The sequence below is a fragment of the Bactrocera tryoni genome, chromosome 4, assembly GCF_016617805.1.
Source record: "Bactrocera tryoni isolate S06 chromosome 4, CSIRO_BtryS06_freeze2, whole genome shotgun sequence".
NCBI lineage: Eukaryota > Metazoa > Arthropoda > Insecta > Diptera > Tephritidae > Bactrocera > Bactrocera tryoni.
In genome coordinates this window covers 45,163,627-45,185,759 of record NC_052502.1, presented here as the reverse complement: position 1 = coordinate 45,185,759, position 22,133 = coordinate 45,163,627, and the positions used below count along the sequence as shown (strand labels likewise).

Genomic DNA, 22,133 nt, shown 5'->3' with positions numbered 1-22,133 from the left:
GCTATAGTAAGCCGATCTGAACAATTTCTTCAGATATTACATTATTTTTACAAACAATAACTCATACCAAATTCCGTGAAGATACGTTGTCAAATGTGAAAGTTTTCCATACAAGAACTTGATTCCGATCGTTCAGTTTGTATGGTAGCTATATGTTATAGTGATCCGATATCGGCCGTTCCGACAAATGAGCAGCTTCTTTAAGAGAAAATGACGTTTGCAAAATTTCGAAACGATATCTTAAAAACTGAGGGACTAGTTCGTATATATACAGACAGACGGACGGACAGACGGACAGACGGACAGACAGACAGACGGACATGGCTAAATCGACTCAGCTCAACATACTGATCATTTATAGATATACTTTATAGGGTCTCCGACGCTTCCTTCTGGGTGTTACAAACTTTGTGACAAACTTAATATACCCTGATCAGGGTATAAAAAAATATATATATAATTTAAAAAATTATTCGTATTTAAAAAAATTAAAAAAAAAATTTAAAAAAAAACAATTATGTAATTAATGAAAAAATATTAATTAAAAAATTAAAAAAAAAATTAAAAAATTGTTTCTATAAATTTTTAGTGCATACAGTTCAAAGCAGTAAATATTCACCTGCGAGATAATTTTACAGAACAGCAAGTGCATAAGCCTGCTACATACTTATGTTTTTCGCTCATTGCCAATAAACACATGCTAATTTGGTTTTTGTTGTTATATCGCAAATGTTGGTGAGTCTGCCGCTGCTGTGATAAGCAATTAATATGACAAATTGGATTATGTGATAAATACATAAACACAAAAGCGATTTGTCATCGCTGTTTTACTACCTACACACACACATACATATGTATCGAATCACCTCAAATGCAAACAATTTATTGCATTGTCCGGTTTGTTTTTGTTTTTGTAGCAAAAAGCTTTTCGAACTGACCCGTCAGCACAAATGTTTGGCAGCGCTCCACTTTTTCACTAATTGTTGGCATAATTTAAATTTTAAAAAAGCATCATTAACTTCTACGCAATCATTGTTATGAACTGCTGTTAATTTGTGAAGTAAATTAAGCACAGTTAACTCGCAACAATAACAACAATTACCATTGAGCAACATTTACATACATACATAGATATGTAGTATACGACATTAAATAGTCTTTGGTGCGCCAAAATGCGTCCATTAAGCAATGCATTGCCATTCAAGAGAACAGTGACTGGGCCTTGGTGCATTTCGGCTTTTGCGTTGATGCGTGTTGCGTACGGTGAATAAACGTCAGCTCTAGCTAGTAGCTAAGTGACTAGCCAAACAAGCGCGGCTGACTAACTAACTCGCTAACCGGACAATTGGTGAACAGACCTAACCAGTTAGTCTGGTATACACGAACACGTGTATGTAGATACATATGTATGTATGCATGAGTGTAGGTTTTACTTGTGTTTATTGACAAAATTAGCAATGAGGAAAAGTGGCGTCAGCAAAACTCTAAATAAATACGCATACTATGCTTATGTAATATGTCTATACATGTATATATGTATATGTATATGTTATGAAAATAAGCCGGCTACAGATGATCGTAACGACGCGACGTTTTTCACGTATGTACATATGTACGCGTAAATGGCAGTTAAAGTGTATAGATATTCTGTTTATTTAGTTTATATGAAGATATAATTGCATATGTTTGTTTGTATGTATGTTTATACTCGTATATATGTACATACATACAAATACGTTGACGTATATATACATATTGGCGTATGAATACATATTTTCTTTTAACATTGAAGTTGATAATTATACGGATTTTAAGGAGTGGCATCACTTTGCGTGTAATTTTCGCAGTTGAGTTGCATGCAAGCAAAAAGAAAAATAAAAACAAAGCGAATATAGAATAAATAAATGAAAATCACTAATAGTTACATATACATACCTACATATGTATGTATGTATGCAGTAAAACAAAAAAAATTAAACGTAGTATAATAAAAAAAGTATTAGCACACTGCTATTATTGTACGCATCACTGTATATATCTACATGTTCGTTGATATGTTAGCACGCTCTTATAAACTTATGGTTTTTTTTTCACTTTTAGCATTCGCCGAGTCATTTGTTTATAAACAATCTAATTTTTTGGCTAAGTTTCTAAATGTGTGTGTAAGTGCGCGTGTGTGAGTTAGAGCAAGACATGCGCACTAGCGCAAACTCTCTTCATTAACACGCGCTTGTTCTTTGCGCTAAAACTTTACATTTTTTATTAATTGCATATATGAACATACATACTTATGTACATGTATAGCACGTATACGTATGTATATAATAGAAAAGTATGTGTTACATTAACACCGATTAATCGCTACTTCAGCATTGTTGAAACCTGTCGATTAGTCAGCGCTGATCAAGTTAATAACATATGTACGTATGTATATGTGTATATATCTGTATGTACACACACGTGTATTCATATACATACATATGCAAGTTAATATGTTAATACAACGTTGTTAATTGAAGTAGCGTTTCGCAGGAAATCTGAAGTGAGGTGATCATGTCACTGAATTATTTTTAAAATCAAATATCGTGCAGCGATGTTATTTATTGTAAATTTTCTAATATTTTTTTATTTTATTTTGTGTGCCAATTTAAGGAATTTCTCAATAGTTTATATATTTTTATATGATTAATTTACCTGCAGATCGATATATTACAGTTATTGAATAATTTTTACGGAAGTTTTTGATACAGCGTTCATAAAGTGTACTTCAAGATACCTCTTTTAACCCTCAACATTTTCGCAATTTTTGTTCAACCAATCCTTATTCTTGCATATCTAACATTTGTAGTGTTTATCGATTGATATCTAAGTATTAAGTTAGGGCTATCGATAAAAATTGAAATCGCAAGTTAACAATCTTTAAAGTTATCATTAATATGGAAAGAGACTAGTTGACTTTTTTCAACTGAACAGATTCAAAGATAAGCATAATCGCTTGCCTTGAGTGAAGTAAGTTCTAGGAACAATGGCTCCAATTCTTGCTAAAATTAATTAACAAACAAAAATAATAACAATAGATTGTATATTAAAATGGGGTTCCCTTTTGGCACATAAATAAATGTGGTTACGAATACCGAAACTTAAAAATAAGATTTTCTTTCAATATGAGTGTACGATAACCCAAATATAACCATTTTATAACCCAAACTCAAATTTGTTTCAATATGAGTCTACAATAACTCAAATATAACCATTTTATAACCCAAACTCAAATTTGTTTCAATATGTGAGTACGATAACTCAAATATAACCATTTTATAACCAAAACTGAAGTTATGTTTCAGTATGACTGGTTTTTATTATAACATTTTTCCTTCGCCAGCAAACATATGAAAAGTGATGTTGCGTTACTTTGCATTTTTGGTAACGAAATGTGATCGTAATCAAAACATTCTTAAACAGAAATTTGCAAATAGTTATTGGTTAGCAGCAAAATGTTCGAAATATTAATAGCTACGATACAATAATCACCAAAACTAACTAAATCTGTCCAACAAAGATAATTGAAACAAGAATATTTTCAAATTTTGAAGGTATCTTTTTTCGATCTTTATTTTTAATTTTTTTAATAAAATGTAAAACTAATTACTGAACACAATTCAAAATAACTCGTATGCATGAAAAGGAACTAACTGTAAAAAGTAATAATTTTGTAAAAGCACTGATTTATTCTTTTTTGATGTGTCTATGTACATCCAATTTTTAGTAAAGAATATTTATATACAGCGAGTAACAGGTTTTTGACCAACATTTGAATTCTTAGCAAGTTAAACTACTCATTGAAGTAGCTCTTCTGTTTGTTTTTGTTATTGTAAGGGCATAAAATATTCACTGAATAGACTTGCTAACGAGTTGTCACTCCAAAACTGGTTATAAATGCCGGTCCGTTCTGGTTTTGGAGATCCTGATGTCATTTGTACAGATCTTTACTGCCGACTGTATCATTTGGTTGCTCAAGTCAAGTCTCTGTCAGCCGTAAACTTCAAAGATTTTTCAGCAAATTTGAAGGTTAGACAAAAAATCGGACTAATGATCTAGTTGAAAGTGGCGTAAGGGCGATGCAAGCAATTACGACTAGTAAATCGTATGGCATTGAAACCAAAACGATAAAAAGTGATTAGAAATAATGGTTGCCATAGTCACCTTGAAAGAAGCTTTGGCCTCGAGCTATACTATATAAAGCTGCGTTATTATACTCTGACCTCTGAGTATAATTATTAAGTATATTACGAAATTTTTAACTCCCAGAAGAGAACGGAGATCATACATATAATATATGGCATGCCATTTACATATAAATATAAATGACCAGCGTGATGACCCGAGTCGAGTAACCTTTGTGTACACGCGTCCTTTTTTTGAGACACCGATTTTGCATACTTTTCTCCCCGAGAAGCTGCCTATTTGTCAAAATCGCCGATATTAGACCAATCGAGATCAATTTCTTGTAGCGAAACTTTTTTATTTGTATTATGGCTTCGGTGCAACCGAAATTAACATGTTTTCTTGTTTTTTAACTACCGTTTCTTTGTTTTTTGAAAAAAAAAAAACAAGAAAAAATGTTAACTTCAGTTGCACCGAAGCTAAATACCCTTCACAGGTGCATATCTTTTAGTAACTATGTGTCCAGTTTGTATGGAAGCTATATGCTATAGTAATCCGATCTGAAAAATTTTTTCAGAAATTATATTATTACCTTAAGCAGTAATCCATGTCAAATTTCGTGAAGATATAACATCAAATACGAAAATTTTCCATCCATTCCGATCGTTCGGTTTGTACGGCAACTATATGCCATAGTGAGCCGATCTGAACAATTTCTTCCGATACGTTTACAAAATTTCAAGACGATATCTTAAAAATTGAGGGACTAGTTCGTATATATACAGACAGACGGACGGACAGACGGATATGGCTAAATCGACTCAGCTCAACATACTGATCATTTGTATATATGTATATTTATAGGGTCTCAGACGCTTCTTTCTGGGTGTTACAGAATTCGTGACACACTTAATATACCCTGTTCAGAGTACATATAATGAAACAAGAAATGTTTCTGCGATCTTTAAACGATATTTACCCAGATTAAAACTGACCAGTAATTTATTTTTGGTTGGTTTACAGTTCCTTGCTTGATGTAGCAGAAAAATCTAGCAATTAGTAGCATATCTCTTTACTTTTGATATAATTCTCTTCACATTATTAGCTTACAATAGCATTTTTGAACAACCTTTCCCAGCTTTTCTCTTTCATTTCTAAACCAAACCTAACCTCTCAATATTAACCTCTTAAATATTTTTAAACATTAATAACTTCTTACTCACCCTCGATTTTCGGTTATTATAATCACAAGTGACACGCACATAGACGTCACGAACGCAGCTACATACATCACAGATATCCATGCGTCTCGCATTATCCATCAAACTCCATATCGATAAGTCGTTATTCACTTGTGCGGCCATCGGCGATGGCTCTTTATTGGGGCGCGCAAGATGCGTTCCAGCCTTGGTGCTGCCTTCCAAAGCGTTCGCAACCATTTGTTGTGTATAAAATTGTTGTGGTTTAATTTTGTTGCCATCATAACCGAAGCGAGCGGTTGGCGATAATTCGTGATGACGCCGCTGACGACCACTCACATTTTCGCTACCATTTCCGGCATCAGGCTCCTCCTCGTCATAGTAGTCGTCGTCTATATCTGAGTTGGCCGCTGCAGCGTTATTTTTATCAGCAATTTCTTGGGACGTCACAATGAGTGAGCGCTTCAAGTGCCGCTTTGACGCCAAGAAAGCCTCTGCATCGACCACAGCATTGAGTGGTGGAGTGGGTGGTGAGGCCTGCAATGCTGGCGCTGGCTCACCAGCTAGTGCAGTGCCAGGCGCAGGTACACAGGTGGCGGCTGAGAGCAGGCAACCGAGTATTAACAACAACAAAAGCAATGTTTTGGAGCACTTTGTGGCAGTTAATGGCGAATTTGGGCGCGTTTTTGTATTTTCCACCGCGCTACTGTCCCTGGCGAATGTGTTGGTGGGTGGAGTTGTCACCGCGGGCGCGCAGGCGCGGAGGGCTTCGCTGTGCAGTTGAGGCATTTCGGAAATATTTAGGTGTTGTTTTGAACGGAATTTAGTTATGGTTTTGGAAATTTTGATATATTTATGCAATAACTTCGCTTTAGAGTGAGTTTAACTTTTTGAATTTCACAATATTACACATTCACTTGTGTGCAAAATTTATTTAAAATCTAATTTTTGTTTGAGTTCATTTAAATTGGTTTGAGTTACTGCCACGAGCAGGTCTGCGGTCAACACTTAAAAAAATAACTTAATATATTTTTTAATTTCAATTATATTTTTTATTTTATCATCAAACTTTGGGTTTTTTTTTTATTTTTTAGTGTAATTACCACAAGTTGGCGTAGGCGCTGCTCTTTTTTTTGTTACTTACTGTTGCTTAAAACACGCTCACTTTTAAACCCGACACTAAAAACGAACTCGTGTGATTTTTTCACGATTTTTTTAAACAATTTCACTTTAATTTTATCTCTTGATTTAATTTTGCAGCTGTAAAAACTGCTGTCATAATCTTTATTAGCTAAAAATTTTTCACAAACATTTTATTTTCACTTTGCTTTGAGCCGCAGCTATTTCTTAATTATTTTCCACAATTATGCACAGTAACAACAACAACAAGACGGCTTAAGCAGTCGCCACAAAGCCAACACCTCGCAAAAGATTTGATTCTGCGCTTTTTCTCGGTTTGCTTAAGTTGCTTTCACTGCCTCAACACAAAAACACACACTTTTCTTGCATTTGCTATTATTTTTTCTTTTCTTTTCCCCGCTTTGGAAATCTTCTTGCACTAGTAACTTCAATTTCCGCTCGCTATTTGTAAATTGTTTTCTCGCTCTAATTTAGGCTAATTGATTCCTTTGTTGTTCGTCTACGAGAATTAAATTTGCTTAATTCTTTGACATTCATTTTTGTATAACTTTTCGTATATATGTATATACGTCTAACTGTATATGTTATACTATACTGCTGCATTCACATAGATATTCTATCTTTCGACTATAAATATACACAAATGAAATCACCAGCCAACGAGCCGCACACGCACGTTACCGTCTGCTTAAACGCCTATAAAACGAACTAAACCGTTCCCCACGACAGTTCCACAAAGTCTGAAAATACCAAAAATTCATGATCGGACAAGAATTCTTCAATTTTCATTCGGTAACTTACTCTGCTCTTGAGTGCAACAAATCGAGTGGAGTGTGCGCACTCGGCTATTGCTCACGTTCTTGTTGGTACTCTGATTGGACAATTGTGACTGAGTGCGAGAGCAGGAAATCAAAAGCGCCCAGTGAGAAATTTCTGTCTTATTTCAAAACATTAACAGTTAATTTCATACAAATTTAGGCGTACCGTTTATTTTTAGTTTTGTATTAAGTCTTTATTTCCTTTCTCTTTTATCAAATTGCGAAATCTTTAATTTTAATTTTCTGTAAAATGGTAAGAGTTCGAAGCAATGCCGAGGAACTGTAAATTAGTCATTAACTGAAACCTGGTTTTGTAATATTTAATTCAACTTTTCTTTTGGACAAACCACTTTTGATTCATTCTTCTGAAATTTATATAAATATTAACTTTGACATATTAATTTATTAACTAAATCGTGATTCATTTCGAGGCTCCCTACTTTTTTTTTAAGAAAAAAACACAGCAATTGCAAATTTAACGGGAAATATTTATTATCATTCGAAAGATTATCTCATATCTTGGCCGTTGCAACGTCTCAGATGGTTAATTCGTTGAGACCAATTTTTGATGACTCGTTTGAACATTGCGACTGGTAACTAGCGAACGTCACGCGTGATGTTTTGCTTCAAGGCTTGAGTCAAAGCGGGATTGTGCGCATCAATTTTAGATTTAAATACACTTACAGGAAAAAAGGTGATATCACACGATGATTCCACCCGCTCACAAACCACACCAAACCGTTGTTTTTTCGGGATGAAATGGTAACTCTTGAATCTCTTCAGGTTTCCTCTTCGTCCCAAATGCCTCAATTTTGCTTGCTCATAGAGCGAAACAATGTCGCTTGGGCAGATCGACCGGCTTCAGTTCTTGCACAAGCGGTGTTTTGTTCGCTTACAATTTAAGATCTCGACGTAAAATGCGCCAAATTGTTAGACACGTCACTCCAAATTGTTGCGAACGGCGCTGAATCGACTCTCAACGGTCTTGTAAACTCTCAGTTACGGCTGTTATTATTTTCTTCATTGCGTGCTGAACATGGTCTATTCGGTCGAATATTATTCAATAATGAATTTTCGTAAAAAAGTGTAAACGTTGCGCAGGCATAAGTGGTTCCACGATGAAATGCCAAACAATACTGAACAATAACATGACAGCTTGACACGACTCACCGCGTAATCTGTCAAAAAAAAGCTATTGAAAAAATACTTCTACTTGGATCAACTTATATACTTGTACATATGTATGTAACAAAATCCAAAATCTTAGTTGTAGTAGTGGTGAGATCTGCCTTGAATGTTCGGAAGTTCTAGCGTTGCCTTTAGCCATATTCTATGTGCCAAGTTTCGTGAAGATAACTTTACCAAATTAAAAAGGTTTACATACAAAGACTTGACTTTGACCGATGGCTGTTATGTCCTATAGTGGTTCGAAATCGGCGGTTCTGATAAATGAACAGCTTTTGGAAAGAAAAAGATGATATGACGGTTCAATATCTTGAAAACTAAGGCAGTAGTTCGCGTATATACTGACAGACTGGCTTGGCTAAAGCGACTCACTTCATCACGCTGATCAGTTATGTATACATGTAAATACTTTATAGAGTCCTTGGCGTTGCCTATGGGTATTATATATATTTATATTATATATATTATATTATTATATATTTCTGACAAAATTAATATATCTTGTTCAGTGTACATAAATATATTTTGTAAAAATTATTTTTTGTGCTTACTGAAAATTAGCTCAAATTTCTACAAGACTCTCTACATACTTTGCCGGAGTGAATTTAAAAATTAAATAGAACAAAATTTTCTAATTTCAGTTAATTAAATGCTATGCTAAACCCAAATTTAATATGATTTTTTTTTATTAAACTATGTCTTTAAGAAAGTTTCAATAAATCAGATATAATAAATTCGCTTAAATCTGGTAACGTTGTCTCTCTAATCGTACACATTTCCTTAAATACTTACTTGTATTAAAAATAATTTCAAAAGAGAAAAATGAAATTGCGTACCTTACCTACTCTCTTATCTTTTGTTGAGTGTTTTCTCAGTTCTTTGATCACACTGTACGGTATAAAATCTCTTTAAACTTCAAACCTTCCCCATCCAAACCAAATACATATAACTTAGTGGATATGCTGGCTCTTTTGCTCGTTCTTTGTAGCAACCTTCGTTGCAGTCCGCAGTGCATTCGTATATATTTACAAACGAGTTAGGAAATACATACATATGTATATACATAATTACAGCTGATCTTGTTTATGCTCTATTTGTTGTTGCTTTCCATGTTTTGATTATAGCTTTGTAAACGTTTTCGACGTTGGTCAAGTTTGAAAACTTGTTTTTGTACGAACCATACCACTTCATAGTATCAACAAGTATATTTTTATGGTTAGTTGCCACTACGAAGCGCCTCACTTTACAGCTAGATTACTTTTTTGTATACAAAAGTATAAATATACATACATACATATTTATTAGTTATATATGTATGTATGTATGTATTTGTATACATTGGGGTTTGTAACGCCAATTCACTTGACTTCTTGCAGCCTTTGTTTAAACCGGTAGTGGCTTGATCGCTAGCTTACGTTTGAAGAGCGGGAGCCGCTGAGAGAGTGAGTGGGATAAGTACAGATGTATGTATGTATGTATGTATGTGAAGAGACGGATGCAACTAAAAGTGCTTGCATGTAATTAACATTTTCTTCTTTTGATATTATTTATTGCATTTGAGTGTCGATAATTGGAATTGAATGTTCGCATGAGTGAAAAATACGTGCTATATGCACACATGCATACATACATACTCGTACAACGGAAGAGGTTGGTGTACAAGCGCATTTGTATGAAATATGTATATTATTTAGTGTTTGTTTTAGTAAATATTTTTGGAAGTGGAATTTTATTTAATTTATAAGTAATAAATGTACATTTACAGAATTTAGTAAGGAAGATTTTTTTCCCAATCAAAAAAGCAATAAAATTAATTATTACTATAGGTGAATACAGTTAATGATAGAAACAAACAATATAGCAATACCAAAAACCTTCAGAGGGACTTAAAAATTTAAATTATTGTTAATGTTTTATTGCTTCGATCATTAACTTTCGAATGTATCTAAGATGCTTGTATGACTATGAGCCGAATACACTAAGTTACAAAAATCTCACAAATATGCACATTTCTCCAAAACTATTTACCTGTTCGACTTCAAATTTTTGAAATTCTAAAGTTTATATGTATAACCTCCTAAACCGATTAAAGCTGCTAATGCATTTTTAATCTGTATTAAAAAATTGAGACCGCCTTTAATAATTTAAAAATATTTTTTAAATCAATCTTCTGGAACCGTATTAAATTCTGGTGTTTTTATAGTACAGTTAAACTTCCATAACTTGAACTTCTATAACTCGAAGTTCTCCATAACTCGAACTCTTAAATTGGCAATAGAAGTTAAATTTCATACAAATTTCCTTCAATAACTCGAAGTCTCTCAAACTGGAAGATTTTTCTGGATTATGGTGATTCGAGTTAGGGAAGTTCAACTGTATTTCTAAAGTACTTTTTCTCATACTCAGAGTGGACGAACGAATGGTAGAATATGGTATTGTAACGGGTGATCCAAGTAGAGGTACTTTTTTGACCGAACATACGTGAATGGTGCCAACCTGCCAAGTTATTTTTGTTCAGTATTGTTTGGCATTTCATAATGTATAGCTTTATTTGCTTATGGTCAGCATAATTGGCCTACTGAACGTACTATTCGCAACACCATCACCCATTTTGGCCTACCTTTCATTATTGGATAATACATATTCGACTGAATAGACCACGCAGTGAAGAAAATATAGCAGCCGTAGCTGAGAGCGTACACGAAAACCGTGGGCTGCAGCAACTCGAACTGACTTATAGAACGACTTAACGCATTTTACGCCGAGAACTTAAATTGAAAACGTACCAATTACAGCTCGTACAAAAACTGAAGCCGCTCGACCTTCCCAAGCGACATCGCTTCCCTATATGGGCTCTTGAAAAGTTCCAAGAAGATCCGATGTTTTCGAGCCAAATTTTGTTCAGCAAAATTGACGCAATTTGGACGAAGAATAACCTGGAGAAATTCAAGAGCTACCATTTCATCCAGAAAAAAACAACAGTTTGGTGTGGTTTGTCGGCCAGTGGAGGCATCGCTCCATATTTTTTAAAAAATGGTGCCGGTGAGAACCAACTATCTGATACCTGAAATAGAAGCTCAAGATCTAAGCGACATTTGGTTTCAACAAGATGGCTCTACTTCCCCCACATCACATAAAACAATGAATTTATTGGGAGAACATTTTGGTATGCAGATAATTCCACGTTTCGGCCGGTCGACTGGCCACCAAGATCGTATGATATTACACCGTTACAATTTTTCCTATGGGGATATGTAAAGTCGAAAGTCTATGCAGACTATCCCGGTTCGATTCGGGCCTTGGCGTAAAACATCACGCGTGTCATTCATTAGTTACCAGTCGAAATGTTCGAATGTGTCATTGAAAATTGGATTCAACGGTTGGACCATCTGAAACGTAGATGTAGCCAACATTTGTAAGAGATACGAGTAATCTTCAAAAAGTAAATGCCATAGAATGTTCTTTTGAATGATAATAAACACTTCTCATTATATTTGAAGTTTCTGTTTTTTTTTCTTTTAAAAAGTAGGAAACCTCGAAATGGATCATCCTTTTTATAATTTGTGTTTTTTTATATCATAATTTTTGTTGGTTTCCTCTTGTGAGTGTTAGAACCTTTTTCTGCACTCTTGTTTGCCCTACTGTTCTACATACATATATCCTCGATCACAAGACCATTCGGGCCGAAGACCTGTCACCTAGGTAATCGATGAGTCATTTGAAGTCTAGAGAGACATGGCTAACAAGTTGTAATTATTAAAAAGAAATGCATTAAGGTTCATATTTTTGCTTTAGCGGTTTTGAAATTGTTGTGTATATCTGTTATACATATACGAGTATGTATGTATATTTTTCCGTATCGCCGAGCACAAATTGTGATCAATGCAAAGTGTTCCAATCCGTACAATAGAGAACAAAACACCGAATGCAAAAGTAATTTTCGTGTAATGAGACGCAGAAAAAAATACGATCCCGCGCTAGTTGTCAGTTTAGGTGTTCCTGTGTTCTTGCATATTTTGATAAAGGATTTTTTGCTTTTCATGAAGAGAATCCCGGTAATATTTTATATATTTTTTATAAACTGAACACAATATATTAAGTTTCCCACAAAGTTAAGGGAACTTCGAATAGGATGTATATAGAAATGATCAGCGTGACAAGCAGAGTAGATTTAGTTATGTGCGTCCGTCTGAATATAACCGAACTAGTCACTAGATTTGGAGATATCGATCTGAAATTTTGCATACGTTATTTTCTAACCAAAAATGAAGGCCAATTTGTCGGCACTGCCGATATCAAATCACCATAGCAAAAAGCTGCCATACAAATTTATCGATCAAAATGAAGTCGTTGTATAGAAAAGTTTTTGAATTGAGGGGGCATCGTCATAAAATTGGGCATGGATGTCTAAAGCAATAGTGGTAACTTCTAAGAAATTATTTAGATTGGATTTATATGGCATATACATATGTATGTACATACATATGTAGCTGTCATACAAACTGATCGTTCATATTGAAGCCGTTGTATGGAAAGTTTTTTTTATTTCGTTATAAATGTCATGAAATTTGGCATGTATTAACTCAACGCAAACTCGTAAGCAATTTTTCAGATCGGACCACTATAACAAATAGCTGCCATACAAACTGAAAAATCAAAATTCTAGCTAATATTTATTATTTATTATTGTTGTAGTTTTCTATGGTCCTGCTGTCAAATTCATTTCAAATATTTTCAGCTCTTTACAATAAAATATAAAGCATTCTTCGTTTATATGCAACGACTTTCTGGTTCAAATACCATAATATGCATCAACCACTTTGATTCTCCATTTCATAGCAGCAAGACAACTTGTATCCCGGCCACTGGTTGCTCTATAAATAGATTTGCACTCATTTATTTTTAAAAAGTTAACGTCGACGAGATAACAAAAAAAGAAAGATAATCAAAAACTGAAAATAAAACATAAATAAATAAGAAATTATTTGCTGAAATGCCGAAGCAACGCACGCGGGTTGTTTACACATTTGCCTGCCAGCTGCCTGCCGTTCAGATAAAATCAAAATCGCTGTAACGCTGTAACGCTGATCTGCACTGGAGCACTTAATACCAATCAGCAAGAACCCGCTGGGTGCTTCCCGGGCGGGAAACAAGGCGATTTTAAACGAAAAGAAATGTGAAAATTTTAGCGAGCAAATATGCAGTCCGCCATTAAGATACATAAAATATTTGATGCTGCACACTCCCACAAATATACAAGTACCATACATGTGTACGAGCAATGCTAAGAGACTGAGGCATGCACTTTTGTATAGCACATACATACATATATACAAGTAAATGCAGATTTAAAATTTAAATATGTGCATCTTCACACATTTGAGTTTCCAATGTGCATTCGCACATCCTCTAGCATAAACACTTCAATTTATATACATATGTATATGTAAGTATGTACATATGCGTGTGTATGTATGTAACTATAAGTACATATGTATGTAATGCCGAGATCTACAATTTCGTGTTTCTAGGTGCTTGCTCTTGTCTAAAATTGAGGCAATATAAAAGATCCATAAGTTCGCATATGATTATAATTCTCGAACAGTTAGTTGAACTCAGCTGCTCAAAGACATACATACATAGGCCCTATATATACAGATAAATATATTTATATTACCCTGTAGGGTAATCAATAATTCTGAAATTAGAAATTTCCTGATTTAAAATTTTTGTTGTTGTTGTTGTTGTTGTAGTGGTTAATGTGATGTTGATACTTTTTGACTGGATAAAAATCCGGATGCGTTCCGACCGCATTGCTGAACGGAGAGATGAGTGTAAAATATTCTTAAAACTTTCCGTATTTGAATCAAGCTAGAATCAATCAATAATTTGTTTGATTAATCCGAATCTTGTATGAAAAAAAAACCTTTTCTTATTACTACAAACACATTTCTCATACTTTTTGGGTAACGTTTTGATTCTGTGGTCACCTACCTTTGGAAATTAAAAAAAGAGGCCCTCATGGAAATGCTTCAGCGAAAAAGTGGAGGGTTGTCAAGGCTCTGCTAGGCAAAGAACCCCGTTTCTCTGGGCTATGTTAAGGAACCAAATCGGAAGTGGGGCCAAAGCATTGAAGATTCGCTTCGTGATGCTCACTTCCCGGAAGCCATTAGGTTAAGGAATTCGCTGTTGGGAACTTCCTTGATATTAAGAGTGCTTTCAATAGCGTTCTGCCGTAAGCAGTAATCAAACCTCAAACACCTCATTTTCAGTCCTCTGTGCGACAGAGTGATTGAAACGGAATAGGGCAACGTACGTGCTCGATGAAATGTGATTAGGAGAACGCCACAAGGTGGAGTTCTATCCACTCTTCTATGGATCCTGGTCGTTACCGACCATGATTTAGAAGATATAAGTTCCGTATATCGAAGAGAGAGCAAAAAAGACATCAATTGTCATATACTGCTGTAGAGAAAACATTGGCTAAAGGTGGGGTCTTTCATCGAAAGTGGTCATCTTTAGAGTGTTTATGTGGTGGAGGGCTTTAGAAAAGACCACACCTGCAAAGAAACTCGAGAGCGTTCAACGTGCGAAGCTCATCAGCATGTGTGGTGCACTAAGATCCACTCCAACCATGGCACTTAAGGCCATCTTACACATAGTGGCCGTATACATTGTCGGAAGGTGTAAGACTGCGAAAGTTGCTATCAGACTCAGAGAATCTGCGTTCCTAAAAGAACACGTATCTGAATACTTGGATATCCGCGCACACTTTGACTTCAGACCGGAACCTTGGATCATTAAGTCGCCAAATCGAACTCTAGCGTGTCCTTCGCTGCCCATATACCGACGTGTGAGGTGTGGCTGGCTAATAAGCTGCTGTGCCTTTGATAATCTTACGAAGTTTCGAGCCTTTACGAATAGAATCTCATGTTTTAGATTAAATGGGTAATATTACAAAAATATTTTGCATCTCTTAAATTATATACATACTAATTACATAAACAATTTCATAAGTTTTTGTTTCAATATAGCTCCTTCGACAATTTGTGTCTAAGAGGCTTTGATCTTACTAAAGTAATTTCTGAACCTCAACTCACCAAAAACTCATTATTCGAAATATTCTAATGATTAGCTTCAGATCACTTTGACACAATATTGGTTTAGCTAAAAATCATATCCAGGGATGTGCAAATGAAAATAAGGAGGTGAAGGAATAGTAAAACTGATTCAGAATTCGAAGTTTTGCAAGATTTCTCCCGCAGATTAATCATCAGATTTGGTTCAGTACTGTGGTCTATTAAGTCACATCGTTAGATATTTTTTAACCTCTCTCTGATAGTCAGAACAACATTTAGCAAGTGTTTTTGGGCTTTGTAATCTTAGTTACTCTACCCCAGGATCAAATTTCTAGTTAAAAAGGAATGACAGAAAGCCAAAAATTTCGCACAGGGTCTGTACTCTGGTTCATCCTGAGGGTGGTGCTCCTAAACTAAATATTCGCTAGTGTGGAGACATAACAACGCAACAACAATGCATAGGCCAAAATAAATATGTATTCTACCTAAATAGTCTATGGCTGGCATGCACAGACAGTCGCTTATTGCAATACTTTAGCTTCCATGTGGGTACAGTGGTGCGCGCTTAAATGACATTCTTGTTTTGAATTAAGGTCGTAATTCCTAAGAATATATTAGGTTGTCAAATAACTCCCTTCCTCCTTTTTGTCTTTTGAATTTCGCGGCTATGTATAAAGAGCTGCAAAACTCGTATCTGGCAATACTATACATCTTTGAAAGGTCTTAACATAACCTACAAAACGACGCTATGCATGATTAGTTTGAATATTGCTTTCAACAGTTATAGACGTGTAAACATGGCGTTATCTAAAGTTTTCCTTCGTTAAAGGCAAATCCGCTAGAGAAACGTTCCGTGAGACTATCACTTCGAACTGCGGAAGAATGGTTTCGACGATTCAGAGCGGGTGAAAACGACACCATGGACCGTGGAAGACCTGTGACGACGAATAACGATCAAATCATGGAAAACATCGAGGTAGACCGGCATGTGGCATCTCGTGACATCGCACAGAAGATGGGAGTTAGTCATAAAACCATTTTAAACCATCTGCAGAAGGCTGGATACACAAAAAAGCTTGATGTTTGGGTGCCGCATGATTTGACGCCAAAAACCTTCTGGACGGAATCAATGCCTGCGATATGCTGCTGTAACGGAACGAACTCGACCCATTTTTGAAGCGGATGGTGACTGGCGACGAAAAATGGATCACATGCGACAATATCAAGCGAAAACGGACGTAGTTGAAGGCCGCTGAATCGTCCCAAACAGTGGCCAAGCCGGACTTGACGGACAGGAAGGTTTTGCAGTGTAATTGGAAGGGAATAATCCACTATGAGCTGCTCCCATATGGACAGAAGATCAGAAGCGTCCAGAATTGGCCAACAGGAAGGGTGTAGTGTTCTACCATGACAACACCAGACCACACACTTCGTTGATGCTTCGTCAGAAGCTACGAGAGCTCGAATGGGAGGTTTTAACGCATTCACCATATAGCCCGGACATAGCGCCAAGTGATTACCACCTGTTCCTGTCTATGGCGAACGCTCTTGTTGGTGTAAAGTTGAACTCAAAAGAGGCTTGTGAAAAGTGGCTGTCCAAGTTCTTCACAAATAAGTTGCCGTCTGGATGGTAATAGATTATCGAACGAAACGGCGTATATTTGAACTAAATTTGAACACTGTAATAGTTTTTATAAAGCATTGAATAAGGAAAAAAAAACGGAAGGGTTATTTGACAACCTTATACATATATATTTCATTAAGAAATTAATAATGTTAGGGTGAAGCTAAGATTAAAATGTAAAATTGCTCTATTTTCTAAATGCAGTTTCGAGTAAAACTTCGTTATTTGTATAATGTTTCTATGGTCCTAAAGTGTACTTTAAGCCACAAAATATTAAACACTTTTCTTTAAATCTTAGTTCGCGGTGAATATAGCGATCGTCTATCTTGAAACCAGCATTAACTCCAACAACAACGTCAACCTCGAAATTCAATGCAGAATAACTTTTGCTAACAGGTGCTACTTCGGACTGAGTAGACAATTGAGAAGTAAAGACATGGATGATGACAACAACTGGTGAGTCGGCGTTTTAAGTTTTCGAGAGAATAGAACAAGCTCTTGCTCGTCCTTCGTCTTTACTCGAATTGTATGTTATAGTCGCGCCAAGAAAGATTCTTCCGAGAGCGTATAAATGTTTGGTTACACCCGTACTTCGTCTATCTCTACTTATAGTAATACAATTTTGGTTTTTACTTTCAACTGAAATTATCTGCTGTTGCAAGCCTTCGTTGTGCTAATTATGTGCGCAGCACTGTACATACATGGTATTATTCATATCTTTGTACTTTGAAAATGAAAGTGGTGCCGGCTTGTTAACGAACTGACGGTAATTTATTCTACATACGCATGCACATACTTATGTACGGTGGGCACAATGCATTTGCAGTGAGGATTTCTTAATCGCACTGACCGTGCACACAGCAAATATGCACTTGCGCTTACATACATACATACCCACAGTCAAATGGCGAGTCAGACAGGCGTGCGCACATAAATTCAAATGCGTTTGACTTGAGCGTTTTGTCACCGAAATTGCTTTCATATAAAAATACTTAAAGTGTGTAATTGTTGAAAAGCAGGAAAAATATTTCTTAAAAGTGATAGAACACAATATTTCTACTTTCCTACTTATTGTTGTATATTTTATTGTTATTGTTTTAATATTGTAATTTATACTCGTTTGAATATCAATCATGCTCTTCGTTTGTTCGCTGTAGTTGTGTGGTTAGGCTATTTATGGTGACTGATTCTGCTTATCAGTGAGTTTGTGCCTTTTTGCCTTTGTTTTTGTAGTTTTTATGTATGCATATGTGTATGTTTTGTAGAGAGCCGCATAATGGGTCACTTTTGTTGGGTATTCAACTGTTGTGATAACGTTGTTTTTAGCGCCGGAGAGTTTATCTACGAGCAAATGCATGCAGTTACACTCATACAAGTACATACATACATATAATAACTTATGTTTGCAGGTTCGTTTTCCTTATCAGCGTTATGGTATTGCATTCCTAGCATAAGGCTCCCATATGAAAGTTGAGGTTCTTATCACATTCTTTGTTGATTTAACTAATAGACTTTCGCTAATTACAGTTTTGATCTTTTGTTGCTGGGTCCATATTTATCATTTTGTCTCCTTTGTGTCATGCTAATCTCTTTATCGGTTCTAGTAACATAATGAACTAATCCATATCATCTTTATTTTAAAATTATCGTTATATGAGAGGTGGTTGTCATTTTTGTTCAATTTCTGTCGTTGGAAGACTCACTTTTTTTACCTTTAGTTGAGATCGATGGAGTGGCGTCGACTTAAACATGATGATATTAAGAGATTAGGCCTGTTTACAGCTGCTTGATACTTGAGAGTCCTAAAAACTTCATTAAATTGAAACAAAAATTGTTTTCAAAATAATTGTTTTTTTTTTTCGTATACGCTCAAAAATACGGCTCAAACTTTCCTTACTCTCAGAGCAAATAGTCGAACTTAGTAATTTTTTGAAGTTCATAAACTGAACTAAACCACCCCATTTACCAACCATTTCGAGGTTTCTTAAAGGAAAAACATAGAAACTTCAAATTTAATGGGGAATGTTTATTATCATTCGAAAGAACATTCTTTGGCATTTATTTTTCGAAGATTATCTCTTTCAAATATTCGTCACGGCTACATCAGATGGTCCATTCAGTGAGTCCAATTTTCGATGACTCGTTTCGACTGGTTTGTTTGCTCCAAGGCCTGAATCGAAGCGGAATCGCCCGCATAGATTTCAGATTTTACATATCCCCACAGTAAAAAGTCTAACGATGTGGTATCTCACGATCTTGGTGGTCAATCGACCGGCCCAAAATGTGAATTTTTTTTCTCACCGAAGTGTTCTCTCAATAAATTCATTGATTGATGCGATGTGTGGGAAGTGGAGCCAACTTGTTGAAACCAAATGTTGCCAATAACAGGAGCTTTACTTTTAGGCATCAAATAGTCAATTATCATGGCATCATTTCCGAAGAAATATGGACCGATGATTTCACAGGCCCTCAAACCACACCAAACCGTTGTTTTTTCTGGGTGAAATGGCAGCTCTTGAATATCTTCAGGTTACTCTTCGTCTTAATGCGACAATTTTGTTTGTTTAGCAACTCATTGAACCATAAATGAGTCTCATCACTGAGCAAAATTTGGCTCTATATAGTCGCATCTTCCTGGAACTTTTCAAGTGGTCATAAAGCGAAGCGATGTTGCTTGTTTCTCTGTTTTATCCGCTATAGTGCCGAAGTTTTTTGCTCAGTCCGCTTCAGCACGTGACACTTTAAACTCGGACCTCTTATAGCATCTATCTACCATACCAACTGATCAAAATAGACCTCTGGATCGATTTTGAACATTTACTTGAAACACCAAGATTACTCGTATTATATTAAATATAATAAATAGTCTTTATACAGTTTAATATCATCGTAGAAAAATCGAAAAAAAATATTTTTTGAAAAAAAATATATTAATAATTATAAATCGTAGACATGCGGGTGACATTCGTGTAATGAATAGAAAAATTTTACAAAACAAAAATGATATGGGCCAAGTTTTGAGAATCTTTCGAGAGCTTCTTCTGCAATGTCATGATGCGTGTGTAGCAACGAGGCCGATCAATCTATCTTGAACCACGTCACAGGAAGTGTGCAGAATATGCGAAGAAAACTATGAATTATGGAGTACACATAGGTCTACATCGCAGTTCTTCAACGTTTCCAATGCAGTAGACGGTAACTTGTTGCCTTCTTGACTTTTGCTTCTGCCAGTGGCACTGCCAGCGATCAAGTCAAGTTTACCTTTGAGCTTTGCCAACTTTAAATTTTGCTGCCATTTTTTCGTGTCTGAATAAATGGGTCGAAAATGTTCCTCAGCTTTTTGTCTTCGATTTCGGTACGTTACAAGCAGCGTATCTATCATATTTGATCTCTTTGCCAGATCGATCGATTCTTTCTGAAGAATCACGCTGAGTGAATGAATTAGATATAGAATATAATATAGGGAAATAAGTTCAATTATAAATTCAAAAAAATTATTAATAAGCCATTGGGCCCTTGGGGAGAGAAATTTCTCCCACCTATGAATCCGCCACTGATATGTGTATGGTGTAAATGTAAAGTATGTACATAAATAAATTACTGAAATATTGCGGCTTTATACGCTATAGTAAGGAGTTACTGATAACAGTTCCACGATCGGAGAAAATGTTACATGCATTTCGGAATGTGTGTCTGTATTCATAAGGCGGATCACATGATAATATACTTGTACATTGAGAGAAACCCGGAAGTTGTAAGGAGTTCCTCGGGTAAATGATATTTCAAAAAATGTAGTTTGCAAAGTTGGTAGAACCAAACAAATTTCGTGCGTAGAATCTTTGCGAATGTTGGAAAAGGCTTACGGTGATTCAGTTTTATTAAAAACACAAGTCTACGAGTAGCACAAAGCCTTCAAAAAGGGTCGACAGTTCGTTGAAGACATTCCTGAACGATCTTCGATCTCTTCAACTAATGAAAATATTAAAAAAAACGCAATGAATTCCATCGATCAACAACCGTACTCACCAGATTTGGCTCCGTGTGATTTTTTTGCTCCTCAAACTGAAATTTCCGCTCCGTGGAACCCGTTTTCAGTCTATCGAAGAGATAAAACAAAAATCTCTGAAGCAACTGAAGACCGTCACAAAAAATTACTTTGAAGGCGACAAAAAAAATATTGTTGAAGATGTAAATATTTTGCGTTTTATTTACAATTTCCGGGTACTTTTTTGTCACAATGTAGTACATACATCAATAGCAAAAGAAAACGCCAACGAAAATGCCAACCACAAGCTGATTTAACTAAAATATCCTTAGCAACGTACTTAATATACAACAACAACAACAATAATAATAATCAAATTGAACAATATAACAATTATATTTACCATTAATATTTATAGATGTAAGTACTAAGGAAAACAAGTAAGGAAGGGCTAAGTTCGGGTGTCACCGAACATTTTATACTCTCGCATGGTAAAGTGATAATCGAGATTTCATAATACGTCATTTACACATTTTTCAAATACCGTATTTTTGTAAAGTTTTATTCCGCTATCATCATTGCTTCCTAATGTTTATACTCGTATTATACAGAGAAGGCATCAGATGGAATTCAAAATAGCTTTATATTGGAAGAAGGCGTGGTTGTGAACCGATTTCACCCATATTTCGTGCATGTCATCAGGGTGTTAAGAAAATATTATGTACCTAATTTCATTGAAAGCGGTCTAGTAGTTGATGAGATATGGTTTTTGGTCCATAAGTGGGCGGCGCCACGCCCATTTTCAATTTTTAAAAAAGCCTGGGTGCAGCTTCCTTCTGCCATTTCTTCCGTAAAATTTGGTGTTTCTGACGTTTTTTGTTAGTCCGTTAACGCACTTTTAGTGATTTTCAACATAACCTTTGTACGGGAGGTGGGCGT

At 35.4% G+C, this 22,133-nt stretch overlaps 2 protein-coding genes across 3 annotated transcripts in view; one reads left to right on the top strand and one right to left on the bottom strand.

Moving 5' to 3' along the window:
• LOC120775298 overlaps positions 1-7,224 on the bottom strand; it is a 49,748-nt gene extending 42,524 nt beyond the window's left edge. The window contains exon 1 of the mRNA XM_040105416.1: positions 5,388-7,224. Coding sequence (XP_039961350.1) covers positions 5,388-6,152 — 765 coding nt within the window. The 5' untranslated portion in view covers positions 6,153-7,224. The remainder of the gene's footprint in view (positions 1-5,387) is intronic.
• LOC120775296 (E3 ubiquitin-protein ligase highwire) overlaps positions 1-22,133 on the top strand; it is a 163,520-nt gene that overhangs the window by 99,512 nt on the left and 41,875 nt on the right. The window lies entirely within an intron of this gene.